We start from the raw sequence: 12,933 nt of genomic DNA, 5'->3' as shown, positions 1-12,933 counted from the left end.
ACACTTGAAATAATAATAACAAACAAGTTTAATTACTGGTCTAATATTTGTACACATTACATGAAAATACAAGTTTGGTTCACAGAAAACTATTTCTTAGCCTTGAAAGATCACTTAAACTCGATTCCTAGTATATTCTCTCGCACTCACTTAATTAAATCTTCAATAAGCCTACTTTATATCAAAACTATTAGGAAATTTCACATATATCATAGATTTCCTAGGTGCGCATATCAATTGTAATTTAGCTTCATTCAGTCACCATACTCATACATATATATAAATATATTTATCTCTCAGAATCTTATTTTTTCTCTTAAATACTTAGCTAAAACTCTGATAATTACATTGGTACAATTTATGTCATCAAGTTCTAAACATTCCTATAATATGCCTATAATTTTCCTATAATATTCCTATAATTGCTGGCAAAGGTTGGTTGATTGGTAGAGCCTCTGCTACTAATGGCTCAGTTAAGTAAGTTTGAGCATGGTTAGTAGTTGGAAGGGGACCAATCGTTCGATGCTGTTGGCACACTCTCCCTCGTTGAGTCTTTGGACTCCCTGGAGGTGTCAAATAATAATAATAATAATAATAATATGATAGCAGGTAAATACTTCAATAACAAGAAATATCACAAGCATACATTTAGTTATCAAAAGAAATTCAATAGCCCAACTTCTTCCATGGGAAATTAACAGCGCTCACATTTCATTCGTCAGTAATTATACACATTTACGAGTAATGCTTGCACATTAAAACTACCTCCTTAGGTTAGATAACTTAACAGTTCGATAGGAAATTTTCACTTAATTCACAAATATTTAAATGAAAAGATGGACTCATATGGGTCTCCTCCTATCTTGCATGTATCTTCCTTTCCTTATTCCTTTTCTGGTGTTTGAGGGGTCTCTCCTCCGTTCCGTGTTTTTGGAATCTTTCTCTTGGAGTCACAGGGCACCGATGAGTAGACTCGATAGCTAACAGGATATAGCAGTTCAAGACGTTTTCCGGCATCTTGAACTGCTATATCTTGAACTGCTCAGCGCAGAAATGCATAGGTCAGGGCGTGCACTTACTCAACAGAGCGGCAGAGCTTCGGGACCAATACGACAAGATTTCTCCTTGGGTTATTGCCTCCGGATATCTACGGCTGCAACTGGAGTGGCTCTCGGTGGACGGATCTCTGTCTTCCCCTCCAGAACTAACAGCACCTCTCGAACTCGATCTCTCGTAGATGGATCACATCAGATACAAAGAAAAGGAAGCCCCGTTTCATCTCAGATCCAAACCATTTAACCACCCATGCCTCTGCACTTTGGATTAAGTTTTGGGGACCGCTAATGTCCCCATGAGAGTCTTGCGCATAGTTAAGAGAACCCTGGATAATCACACGTGACTTAATAGTTCTTGAATTTTCACCGACAAAATCTTACTTTCCCTCTTTACCTCCTTAATCTTGCCTACGGGATTTTCCATTTGACTCCTGCCGCGCCCTTTCAATATTGACCTTGAAGGTCACCTGCGGCGGGACTTGTAAACAATCTTCAAAAGGCACGCCAAAACTTTGGCATTTCTCTTGGTTTCATTACCTCCACATCTCTTCTTGAACAATCTTCTTCGTCTTCTGCAGCTTCTCCCACTTAAGTGGGGTCACTGTTTGTAATGAATCTCCTCCACACCTTCCTGTCTTGGGCTGTCACCACATCCAAATTCTTCATCCTCAAGTCCTCTTCTCCCAGCTCCCTCCATCTCTTCTTTGGCCACCCACGCTTCCACCTTCCTTGCACATCCATCTGCATGACCCTTCTTCCCACATATTCGTCCTCCCTCCTCATCACATGACCAAACCATCTCAACCTTGCCTCCTGTATTTTTGCTCCTAAGTTTGTGACTTTCATTGTTCCCCTGACATAGTCATTTCTCAGACGATCCTTTCTGGTCACACCGCACATCTGCCTAAGCATTCTCATCTCTGCTACTTCCATCCTGCTGATGTTATTTTTCCTCAGGGCCACAGTTTCTATAGCATATGTCATAGCTGGCCTCACTACTGTCCTATAAATTTTGCCTTTCAGATCGATTGGCACCCTCTTATCGCATAACACTCCAGCCATCTCCCTCCAGTTCCTCCAACCCGCCTTGTATCCTGCATCCCACTTCCTTCTCAGCTCCTCCATCTTCTTCCACTGTTGAACCTAAGTATCTAAAGTCTCTCACCTTCCTGATGACATTTCCTTCCAGCTCCAGATCTGTCTCCTGGCCGCCACCCACTGTGCAACACATGTACTCTGTCTTACTTCTGCTCAGTCTCATACCTCTCTCTCCCAGTACTTTTCTAAATCTTTCCAGTTTAGTTCTTGCTTCTTCTCTTGAATCTGCACACAGCAAGATGTCATCTGCATACAACACTGTCCAAGGTGCATCTTCTCTCACCTCCCCTGTTACCACCTCCATCACAATATTAAACAGAAACGGACATAATGCCGACCCTTGATGCAAGCCAACTGTTACTTGAAAACTTTCTGTCTGTCCCAGACAGGTCCGAACACTTGTCTTCACATTTCTGTACATTTCCCGCAACAACCTGACATATTTCTCTGGCACCTTCTTCTCCCTCAGACACCTCCAGATTTCTTGCCTTGGCACTCTATCATATGCTCTCTCTAGATCAATAAATGCCAGATGTAGCTCCCTTTGTTTCTCTCGATACTTTTCCATCATCTGCCGTAACCTAAAGATAGCACCTGTTGTTGACCTACCAGGCATGAAGCCAAATCGTTGCTTTGCAATCTCCACCTCTTTCCTCAATCTACCATCAAGAACCCTTTCTAGGATTTTCATTGTGTGGGACATCAACTTTATTCCTCTGTAATTTTTACAGTCTTGTGCATCCCCTTTACCCTTGTAGATGGGGACAAGAGTACTCTCCCTCCATTCCTCGGGTATATTTTCCTGTTGGCAAACTTTCATGAACAGGTCCCACAGCAGGTCAATTCTCTCTTTCCCCAGTGCCTTCCATGCCTCCACTGGAATTCTGTCAGGGCCCACTGATTTTCCATTCCTCATCCTCTTCATGGCCTCCGTCACTTCCACTCTACTGATGTTCTGCAACATCCCCTCAGAAGGCTGCCCATCTCCTCTGTGAGCCCTTGCATTTTCCTCATTCAAAAGTCCCTCAAAGTATATTTTCCATCTGTTTCTTATGTCCACATCCCTCCATAATACTCTTCCTTCAGCATCTTTGATCTGCCTCACATGTAAGATGTCCTTTGCTGCTTTATTTCTACATTTCGCTAGTTGGTAAATTTTTCTCTGTCCCTCCTTTGTTTCTAATTGATCATACAGATCTTGATATGCCATGGCCTTCGCCTGTGCCACAACTCTCTTGGCTTCTTGCTTTTTCTCTCTGTACACCTTTCTGTCCTCTTCTACTCTTTTCATCCCACTTCTGCTTTGCCTTCCTCTTAGCTGTCACTACTTCTTGTACATTATTATTCCACCACCAACCCTCCTTCTGCTCTCTAATCTTTCCAGATGTCTCACCAAGCACCTCGATTGCACAGCTCAGGATTACTTTTGAATTATGTTTCCGCCAATCTTGTACACTTTCCAGTCCATCTGAAATCCTCTCCAACACCCTCTCCCTAAAACGATTCCTCACACTCTCCTCTTTTAAGCAAAACCAATTAATTGTCTTTATCCCATGGCATCCAGAGATTCTTACCTTCAATCTTATTTTAAAGTCTGCGCACAGCAGTCGGTGTTGTTGTGCTATTTGATCTGTTGGAATTACTTTATAATTTGTCACAACCTTAAGATGTTTTCTTCTAGTCAAAATGTAGTCAATTTGTGAACTGTTGTTACCACTCCTAAATGTTATCAAATGTTCTTCCCTCTTGCATAAAAACGAGTTCACAATTGCCAGATCAAACGCTACTGCAAAGTCCACAACCCTCTCTCCTTCCTGGTTCATCATTCCCACTCCGTGGCCACCATGCACCCTTTCACAGTCTCTATTCTGTCTTCCTATGTGTCCGTTCAAGTCTCCTCCGACAATCACCATCTCATTTTCTTCCAATTCCCTCATTTCTTCATCTAACACATTCCAGAACTCATCTTTTTCCTCTGCTGTACAACAAACTTGTGGGGCATATACACATATACGACCACCCGTTCTTCTGCAAGACCCAATTTCATTCACATGATCCTGTCATTCCTTCTACCCACGTTCAGTACTTCACCCTTCATTCTGCCACACACCACAATTCCTACACCATTTCTTCCCTCATTATTCGCTCCAGAGTAGAACAATTTATATCCATCTCCCAGTTCCTTTGCCTTTCCCCCCTTCCACCTTGTCTCCTGCACACATAAAATGTCCAACTTCCCCTTCCTCATCATGTCTGCCAACATTCAGTGTTCCCACTCGCAACATCCTCTCCACCCGCAGGGCTCGCTTCTTTAACCGCACCCGCCCTTGATGCGGTAGCCCTCGTCCACTTCTCGCAGCTGTAGGGCGATGTGGCTGTGCATCACTTAAGGGTTACGCCCTAGCCCTTAAGCGACTGACATCTCTTCTTGAACAATGAACGAGTTAATTCCCTTTGGGCTTATTTTGTTCTTTACACAGATAACTTTACATAGAAAAATAGATACATTTGTACAAGGAAATTTGGGTGTATTTCCACTGTAAAAGGTCGATGTTTTAAATCATTTATATTTTGGGAACAAAATATAAATGATTTTATATTTTATATTTTATATTTTTATATAAAATTTTATATAAAAAAAAATATATAAAAATTTTATATTTAAGGGAATGCACTGTGGAAAATTTACACAGCCATTTCCACAGTGCATTCCCTTAAAGGACATTGTGAAATGCCATTTAGTCACCTTGCCTTACTGACCTTTACCATAGTCAGTATTCAGAATACATCCTCATTCACTTTTAACACTTCACTATTCCTTATCCCTCTAGGGCATGTTTCCCAACGTTTTTTGGATCATGCCCCACTTCAACGCCTCAAAGATTTTGATGCCCACCTCAACACTTTTTTTCAAAGATTTTGATGCCCCCCCCCAGCATAATAGTCAGCAAAGTTCTGAAAAAAGTATAATATAAATATGTACTTTAAATAAAAAAGGAACATTGGTAAAACTGTTTTTAATTCGACTTTCTTCAATGAATATAAATTTTATATTACACTTTGTATATTATAAAACATACATTGAACTGAATTCAGGAAAATTATTGTTATTATTATTATTATGTGACACCTCCAGGGAGTCCAAAGGCTCATCGAGGGAGAGTGTGCCAACAACATCAAATGATTGAACCCCGTCCAACTACTAACCGCGCTCAAACTTGCTTAAGCCATTAGTAGCAGAGGCTCTACCAATCGACCAACCTTTGCTGGCAATAAAATCCAAGTCAATGCGATCCTTGAGCTTGATGTCTGCTGCAAAGAGTTTTTATTTGAGGTACTAATTTAGTCATTTTCAATCTCAAATCCCCATGGTTTGTGATATGCAGATGATTTCTTTTTTTTCAGTAGCAAGTCATTTACAGCACTAAAGCCACATTCAACTAAATATAATGATGGGAACGGCAACAGTATTTTTTTTGCAAAACTAGTTGAATTTCGGTATTCCATTTCTGTCTCATCAGAAAGCCATGCAATTGGTCCTTTTATCTTGAATAAAGACTCATCATTTTGCTTTTCTGAGAGTTCTTCTTGATAATGTATTTATGTTGACTGCTGTACTAGTGATGTCAACTTTTTTTCTCGGAAAGTCAGCGTTGCAACATCGACAATTTATCGCTCGCAGTGGTGAGTTTTTTGAGTATATCAGTGATGAGGTGATGAATGCAACATCATTTTCTAATTGCCCCCCAAAATATTCAAACTTCCCCCCTGTGGGGCATATGCCTCACGTTGGAAAACACTGCTCTAGGGATACAGCCTGCTGTACCAGTATGGAGCACTCTGATAAAGTGATCATTTAATTGCTCAATTATGTCATCTGCACTGATCACCTGAGTCCCACTTCCTTGCAGCAAGGTATTCTGTCCACAATCCTCTTTTCTCCTACTTGCCAAATAGCGAAAAACCTCTGGATTCTCCTTAGATTGTAGCACTAGTCTCCTCTTGTATTTTAATTTTTCTCTCCTTACAATACTAGTCGCTTTCCTAGCCCAAGACTTATGTTCCCCATGCAGCTGTTCACCACCTCTCTTTTTATGTCTTCGATAATCTCTTTTTCATTTGTAGTTCCTCTTGTCATCCATTTGACTCCAAATCGCTTTATCTCCTTACTTGAAGTATCCTATCTGCTATTGTTGTCAACAGTTTTATTGACATAGTAAAACAGTTTTTAAAGTCTATGACAGCTACCTGCCTTATAATTCACACCAATATACTCCAAACTCTGTCTCATTTTTTTTTCTTTCTTTTTTGCTACTTTTCAGGATTACACAGTGACTTTGTAAAGCGAGGAAATATTGCATTTTGCCTCAAATACAGAATCTGTAATGTATATCCACTTTTTTTCACAGCATTATAACACTGACAATCAACATACAAAGATATTTATTAGCTGGCTTATATTTCACTGGATTTTAAACCAACACCTCAAAGCATAACTACTGCATGTGCAAAGAAGTATGAGAACCAATTCAAATTATTTTATTATTATTATTATTATTATTATTATTATTATTATTATTATTATTATTAGTTAACACCTCCAGGGAGTCCAAAGACTCATCGAGGGAGGGCACCTGCTCTACAACTCTGTCTCCACCACTCAACTGACACAACTACACCAATGCCATCTAACACTGACCACCACCACCACTAGTTTTTCCACAGACAATCACAAACATCCATGCCCATGAAGGATTCAAACCCACAGCCTTTTGGCTGGAGAGTGGATACGCTGACCACTCGGAACCGACAAAAATTTGAAAGTCCTAATTTGATGCCTGACAGTGCTGTAAAGAAGTTTTTGTCTGGTTTCTGGAATGATGAGTTGAATGCAATATGCAGAGTCTAGTGGATAGGATGAAGAGAAGGGAAGGCCATGATTGAGACATATAAGTTGGTATGGGGTTAATATTAGATAAATGCAAAAGAGGTTTTTCATACAATGGGAAGAGGCAAGGGTAGAAGGAGTCGATCTCTGTAGCTGTATAAGGAGGGTATGAGCAAGGGAGGATAAGAAATAACTTTTTACTTGGAGATTGGTGGATGGTGGGAATGCATTACCTGAGAGAGAGAGAGAGAGAGACAGAGAGATAGATCGTGGTGAGTGCATTTAAGGAACAGTTGAATGAATTATGTGTTATAGCAAGACCTCCATACTGAGTCTTTTGTTAAGTTCTCATGTTAACTGAACACACACACACACATTAATCACAGCAGAAAACATGCTCCTGTGTCACTGCATTAAGAAGAGTACCACATATACATTGGGTTACAAATTGCATTAGCATCTTAAAAAGATGCTTTTAGTTTTCTCTGTATGAAAAACACTGTCTGATGTTCTGGTCCAAAATATACTTTTAATTATCCTCTTCCTTCAACCAACAGGATGTAAGTTCAAATTTCATAGTGGATGGTTTGAAAAAATTGTATGTTTGGTCTCTATAAGAAGTAGGTTTTTGCATGGGTACTAAATGGGGTCTACAGCAGGGTTCTGTATCACATAAGCAATAAATAAAAAAAATCTAAAATTAAAAAATAAAAAATAAATAAAAAAAAAAGCCTTACACTACTCACATACTGATGTGCAATAGGTTTACAAATTGGTGGGTGGGAATTACATAAAAATATGCATACTGTTATAGCTACCATAGAAATGCCAAAATTGCACAATTATTATTATTATTATTATTATTATTATTATTCAGGCCTCCATGGAGTCAAAAGACTGATCGTGGGAGGACATAAAGTCTGTCAAGACTCATCGAGGGGAGGTTCCCCGTAAGAAACACAAAATCTGTCATACCACTCCTTAAACTCATTGACCGTTCTCGCCCTAACCACTCTACCAGCCAATGCATTCCACGGCTCAACCACCCTCCATGCAAAGAAACCACTCCTCACCCTCTTGCTCACAGTTTCCTTTCGTAACTTCTAGGATGGCCTCTTGTCATCACTCTTTCCCGCTGTTCAACCAAGTGAAAGAACTCCCCCAGTGTCAACCCTGTAACCACCCCTCAACAGTTTAAAAGTCTCAATCATATCACCTCTCCTTCTTCTATCCGCCAAACTCTGCAGTCCACATTCCCTCAGCCGATTCTCATAACTATCCTTGTACAGTCCTGAGACCAACTTTGTCATCCGTCTTTGTATCTTTTCCACAGTTAATTTATCCCTTTCAAATCCTGGGGACCAAATCGGAGAACAATAATCCAAGTGTGGTCTGATCAGAGACTTATACAACGGAATGATAACCCTCTTATCTCTGCAGGTCAGTGTCCTTCTCATAATTGCAGCAATCCTCTGTGTTACCTTCACCACCTTTGCAATATGTCCCCTAAACTTCAGGTTTCTATCAATCATCAACCCCAGATCTCTTGTCTCCCCAACTTCCTCCAGTATAACTCTTCCCATAGAGTATGCAGCATCCCATCGATGATTCCCAAACCTCAAGACCTTACATTTTGCTGCATTAAACCAAAATCCCCATTCATTCGCCCATTTACCTAGCTTATTCAAATCCTCTTGCAGGGCTACCACATGTGCAGTATTACTAATAATCCTTCCCATCTTCGCATCATCTGCAAACAACTGAATATACCCTTGCAATCCACTGGCAATGTCATTGATATAAAGGTTAAACAATATAGGTCCTAGTACTGAGCCCTGTGGGACCCCACTTGTAACCTTCTGTCTCCTTGAAACTGCTCCACCATACACAACTCTCTGATACCTATCAGACAGCCAATCCTGAATCCAGTTGACCAATCTGACATCCAGACCCATGTGTTGCAACTTAAATATCAGCTTATCATGTGGCACCCTGTCAAATGCCTTTGCTAAGTCTAAGAAAATTGCAGTATATGTCTTTCCCTCATCTAATGGTCTTGTAACTTTATTATAAAAGGCTAGCATAATGCTAAAACAAGAGCGCCCTTTCACAAATCCATGTCGACTCTCACAGATAGCATTACACTCATCTGCCCAATGCTGTATACAGTCCCTCACTACTTTCTCCAAGATCTTGACAACTACTGATGATGCATAGACTGGTCTATAATTAGACACTTCCAGTCTGTTACCACCCTTATGCAATGGCACTATCTTACCTTCCTTCCATTCCCTGGGCACCTTTGCCGAAGCCAGACTTTCGTTGAAAAGCCAGGTTAAAGGCACTGTTAGTTCCCTAGCACATTCTCTCAAAACTCGTGGTGAAATACCATCCAGTCCAAAAGCTTTATTGACATCCACAGTTCTCAGTATCTGAAACACACTCTCCTCCTGTACCTCTAAACCTCGAACCAGCCCTATCTCTCTAGCATTAAAACTGACTCCTCTAGGATGAAATACTCCAATAAAGTGTTCATTGAACAATTCCACTATGTCCTCTGCATCAGTCACTCTATTCCCATTTTTATCCCACAATATCATTCTTCCACAGTCATTTCTCCTCCTACTGGCCACATAGCTAAAAAATTCCCTAGAATTTTCTTTGGATCTTAGGGCCAATCTCCTCTCATATTCCACTTTCGCTTTCCTTACCACACTAGTCACTCTTCTGGCCTGTGTCTTTTATTCTTCACGCATCCTCTCTTCACCTGTCTCCTTACATCTCTTCCATAGCCTCTTTTTCACATGCAATTCCTGTTTAATATTGTTTGTCATCCACTTTACTCCAAATTGCGTCCTCTTCTTCACTCGTGGTATACAACTTACCATTGCTGCTAACAAATATTCTTTCACAATTTCCCATGCACTAACGATACCCCGGCCTTCCAATTCCTCCCTCCATGAAACTTCCCGAAGTTGACATCTAAGACTATTATAATCACCTGCATTATAATTCCACATAAGTTCCCGTCTCTTTGATACTCCTGCATGTCTATTCATTTTCCAAGTCAAAACCATATGGTCACTCTTTCCAACAGGTGGGTGAAATGTCATCTCAGTTATTATCAACTCTTCTGATGCTATAACCAAATCTAAAACTCTTGAACCTATTGTTCCCTCTGTTACATGTTGCCTAAGACATTTGTCCCTCAAGAATTCTAGAAATTCCATTCCACTATTGATACATGCATCTTCCTCTCTCCAATTTATACTACTGTAGTTAAAATCTCCCATAACAATCATTCTTCTTTCACTTGCCAAACTTAGCTGTCTAAACATCTCCTGGTCCCCATCCTCTGTGCTCCTGGGTCTGTAGCAACACCCCACTAAATATCCTGTCTTGCCTACCTCTGCCTCACACCATATGCTCTCAAAATCATTGTCTCACTTCCTTCCAAAGTCTCCACTCTTAGAGGACATAGGTCATCACTTATCATAAGCAGTACCCCACCACCACGCTTTCCTCTCCTATCCTGACGAAAAATGCTATACCCAGCAACTTCTATTCCTGTTATTATATACCCTTCTGTCAACCACGTCTCAGTGATCCCAATAATTTTTGGCCAGGCTGATGCTATCTGCGCCACCAATTCCTCTCCCTTATTCCGGATACTCCTGGCATTAGTATAAAGCATATAAATGCCATTGTTTCTATACCCAGCATTATCCCTTCTAGACTCCACTGGGCTCAGTGTGACCTGACATCGTCTCCCATCTCCCAAGTATCCATTCCCACAAGAGGCCACCCCTGCTATCATCCTCCCTGGGACACACTGACTCTTTCAGAACAGCAATCTCTCCAGATGCCTACGTCCTTCCTCATTCAAATGTAAATGGTCTCTCGAATAAATTCCTCTCTTTCCTCAAACGCCCTCCAAGCATCAATCAGTCCTCTCATATACCAGTCCTCTCTTGTCACACATTCTTGCTATTATGCCATTCAATATCACCGCTCTTCTGCTCAGCTCATCATTATTAAAGAAGATATTATAATATCTTCTTTAATTGTTTAACTGACTAAATAAATGGCAGATCATTATGCATTATCTAATAAAGAACTTTTAAAAATGATTTTCAACAGCCACATCCACTAATCAACAGACTAGTGGTGGTAGCTATGGAATTAATTTGTATCAAATTAATACAGAAACATCTCATTATAGCAAGCTATTAAAGGAATGCAATTATGTAGTTGCAATGGCAAATCAATTTTCTGGTTAGTTAACTGATAACATAATTAACTCAAAGTATAGCGAGATAGTATTCTAAGAGTTAGCTGACTTGCAAACCTAGTTACAGATGCATTAACTGAGAGTTTGGTTATTTGAAGATCAGATTAAGAGATTGGTTGTAATGGATGGTTTGTTATAGTGAAATGCCTTTATAATGGTACTAATTTGATTTGATTTTTGGCAGGAACCTTTTGAGAGTTAACTATTAATGTTTCAGTTTGCTACAATAGTGTGTTTCAATATTGTGAAGTTTGATATATAGACCAATTCCTATTATTTTCCAAAAACTGTTATTGTTATGAGGTCCATATATAAGAACTAAAAATATTGTGGTATATAATTACCTTGGAAATGTTATATCTTTGAGGGTCACACAAATCTCTAGCACCAATTTCTGTGCCCATATACCAGCCATTAAAGGGGGCAGCTGGGAACTCTATACCTCCAACATCAAACAACATATCAGACACTGCTGGTAAGGCATACCACTGTAGTCCAAGTTCAGCAAACCAAGGGAATTTGGGGTGTTCTAATTTTACACAAAGCACTAGCTCATCGGGGATTTCATATACTTTTGGCCCTTCACCTGGTGCTGAAAGTATCCAAGGTAGAATATCAAACCTTCCTCCTTTTCCCTTCCATCCAAATCTTTGACAGATCTACAGAATATATATATTTCAGAAAATGACATAAGTACTGTTAGCATTTAAGAATGTTCTTGCTACAATTTTATTAAACAATATAATAAAAATTAATACATGATACTAAACATATTTCATGGGGGGGGGGGGGGAAGGTGAGGGCTAAGAGTAGTATTGAATATCAATAGGAAGGAGAACAAACAACTGACAGTTCAAGAATGGGAAGTATTTAGAATTTTAAGTAACCTTGATGTTAATAAAGCTGTGGGAATGGATGGGTATCACTAAGTATATTAAGGGAATGTGCAAAAGAGCTGGCTGCCCTCGACTTGATTGTTCAACAGAAATTATTATTATTATTATTATTATCATTACGGGCAACTCCAGGGAGTCATTAGACTCATCGAGGGAGGCCCCAAATCATTTTCATCACAACTATTCGACATTCATACAGTATCTATCATACCTCGCCTTAAACTCATTCACTGTCACAGCATCCACCACAGACTCAGGGAGCGCATTCCACTCATTCACTACTCTAAAAGTAAAGAACCCAGCTCTAACACCTTTACTAACCACACTTTTGCCCAGTTTCCATGGATGTCCCCTAGTCCTCCCACAACCAGCCCTGTTCTCAAAAATATCTTCTGAATTAATTTTATAGAAACCCTTCAGTAATTTGAATGTCTCAATCATATCTCCCCTCCTCCGCCTATCAACCAATTTTTGCAACCCACAAATCCTCAACCTGTTCTCATATGGTTCATTCCACAGACCTGCTATCATCTTGGTCACTCGCCTCTGGATCCTCTCCACCTCCTCCCCATCAAGAAGAAACCTAGGTGACCAAATCTGAGCACAGTAGTCGAGATGAGGTCTTATCAAGGCTCGATACAGAGGAACAATAACCTGCTTGTCTCTGCTTGTCAACGTATTCTTCAGCAACCAAGTGATTTGATG

General features: G+C 40.1%; 1 protein-coding gene across 2 annotated transcripts in view; it reads right to left on the bottom strand.

The window, feature by feature from the left end:
- LOC150107093 (nitric oxide synthase 1-like) overlaps positions 1 to 12,933 on the bottom strand; it is a 281,501-nt gene that overhangs the window by 213,604 nt on the left and 54,964 nt on the right. Inside the window, exon 5 of one of the 2 annotated variants that reach the window (XM_090391631.1) lies at positions 11,677 to 11,991. The exons of the other annotated variant lie outside the window; for it this stretch is intronic. Within the exon in view, the coding sequence (XP_090247757.1) occupies positions 11,677 to 11,991 (315 nt within the window). The remainder of the gene's footprint in view (positions 1 to 11,676; positions 11,992 to 12,933) is intronic. 2 annotated transcript variants of the gene reach the window in all.

Source organism: Typopeltis vanoorti, chromosome 4, assembly GCF_054136105.1.
Source record: "Typopeltis vanoorti isolate ZY-2024b chromosome 4, IOZ_Tvanoo_1.0, whole genome shotgun sequence".
NCBI classification, from domain to species: Eukaryota; Metazoa; Arthropoda; class Arachnida; order Uropygi; family Thelyphonidae; genus Typopeltis; species Typopeltis vanoorti.
The sequence above is the reverse complement of the archived record's forward strand: the minus strand, read 5'-3'. Positions and strand labels throughout refer to the sequence as shown.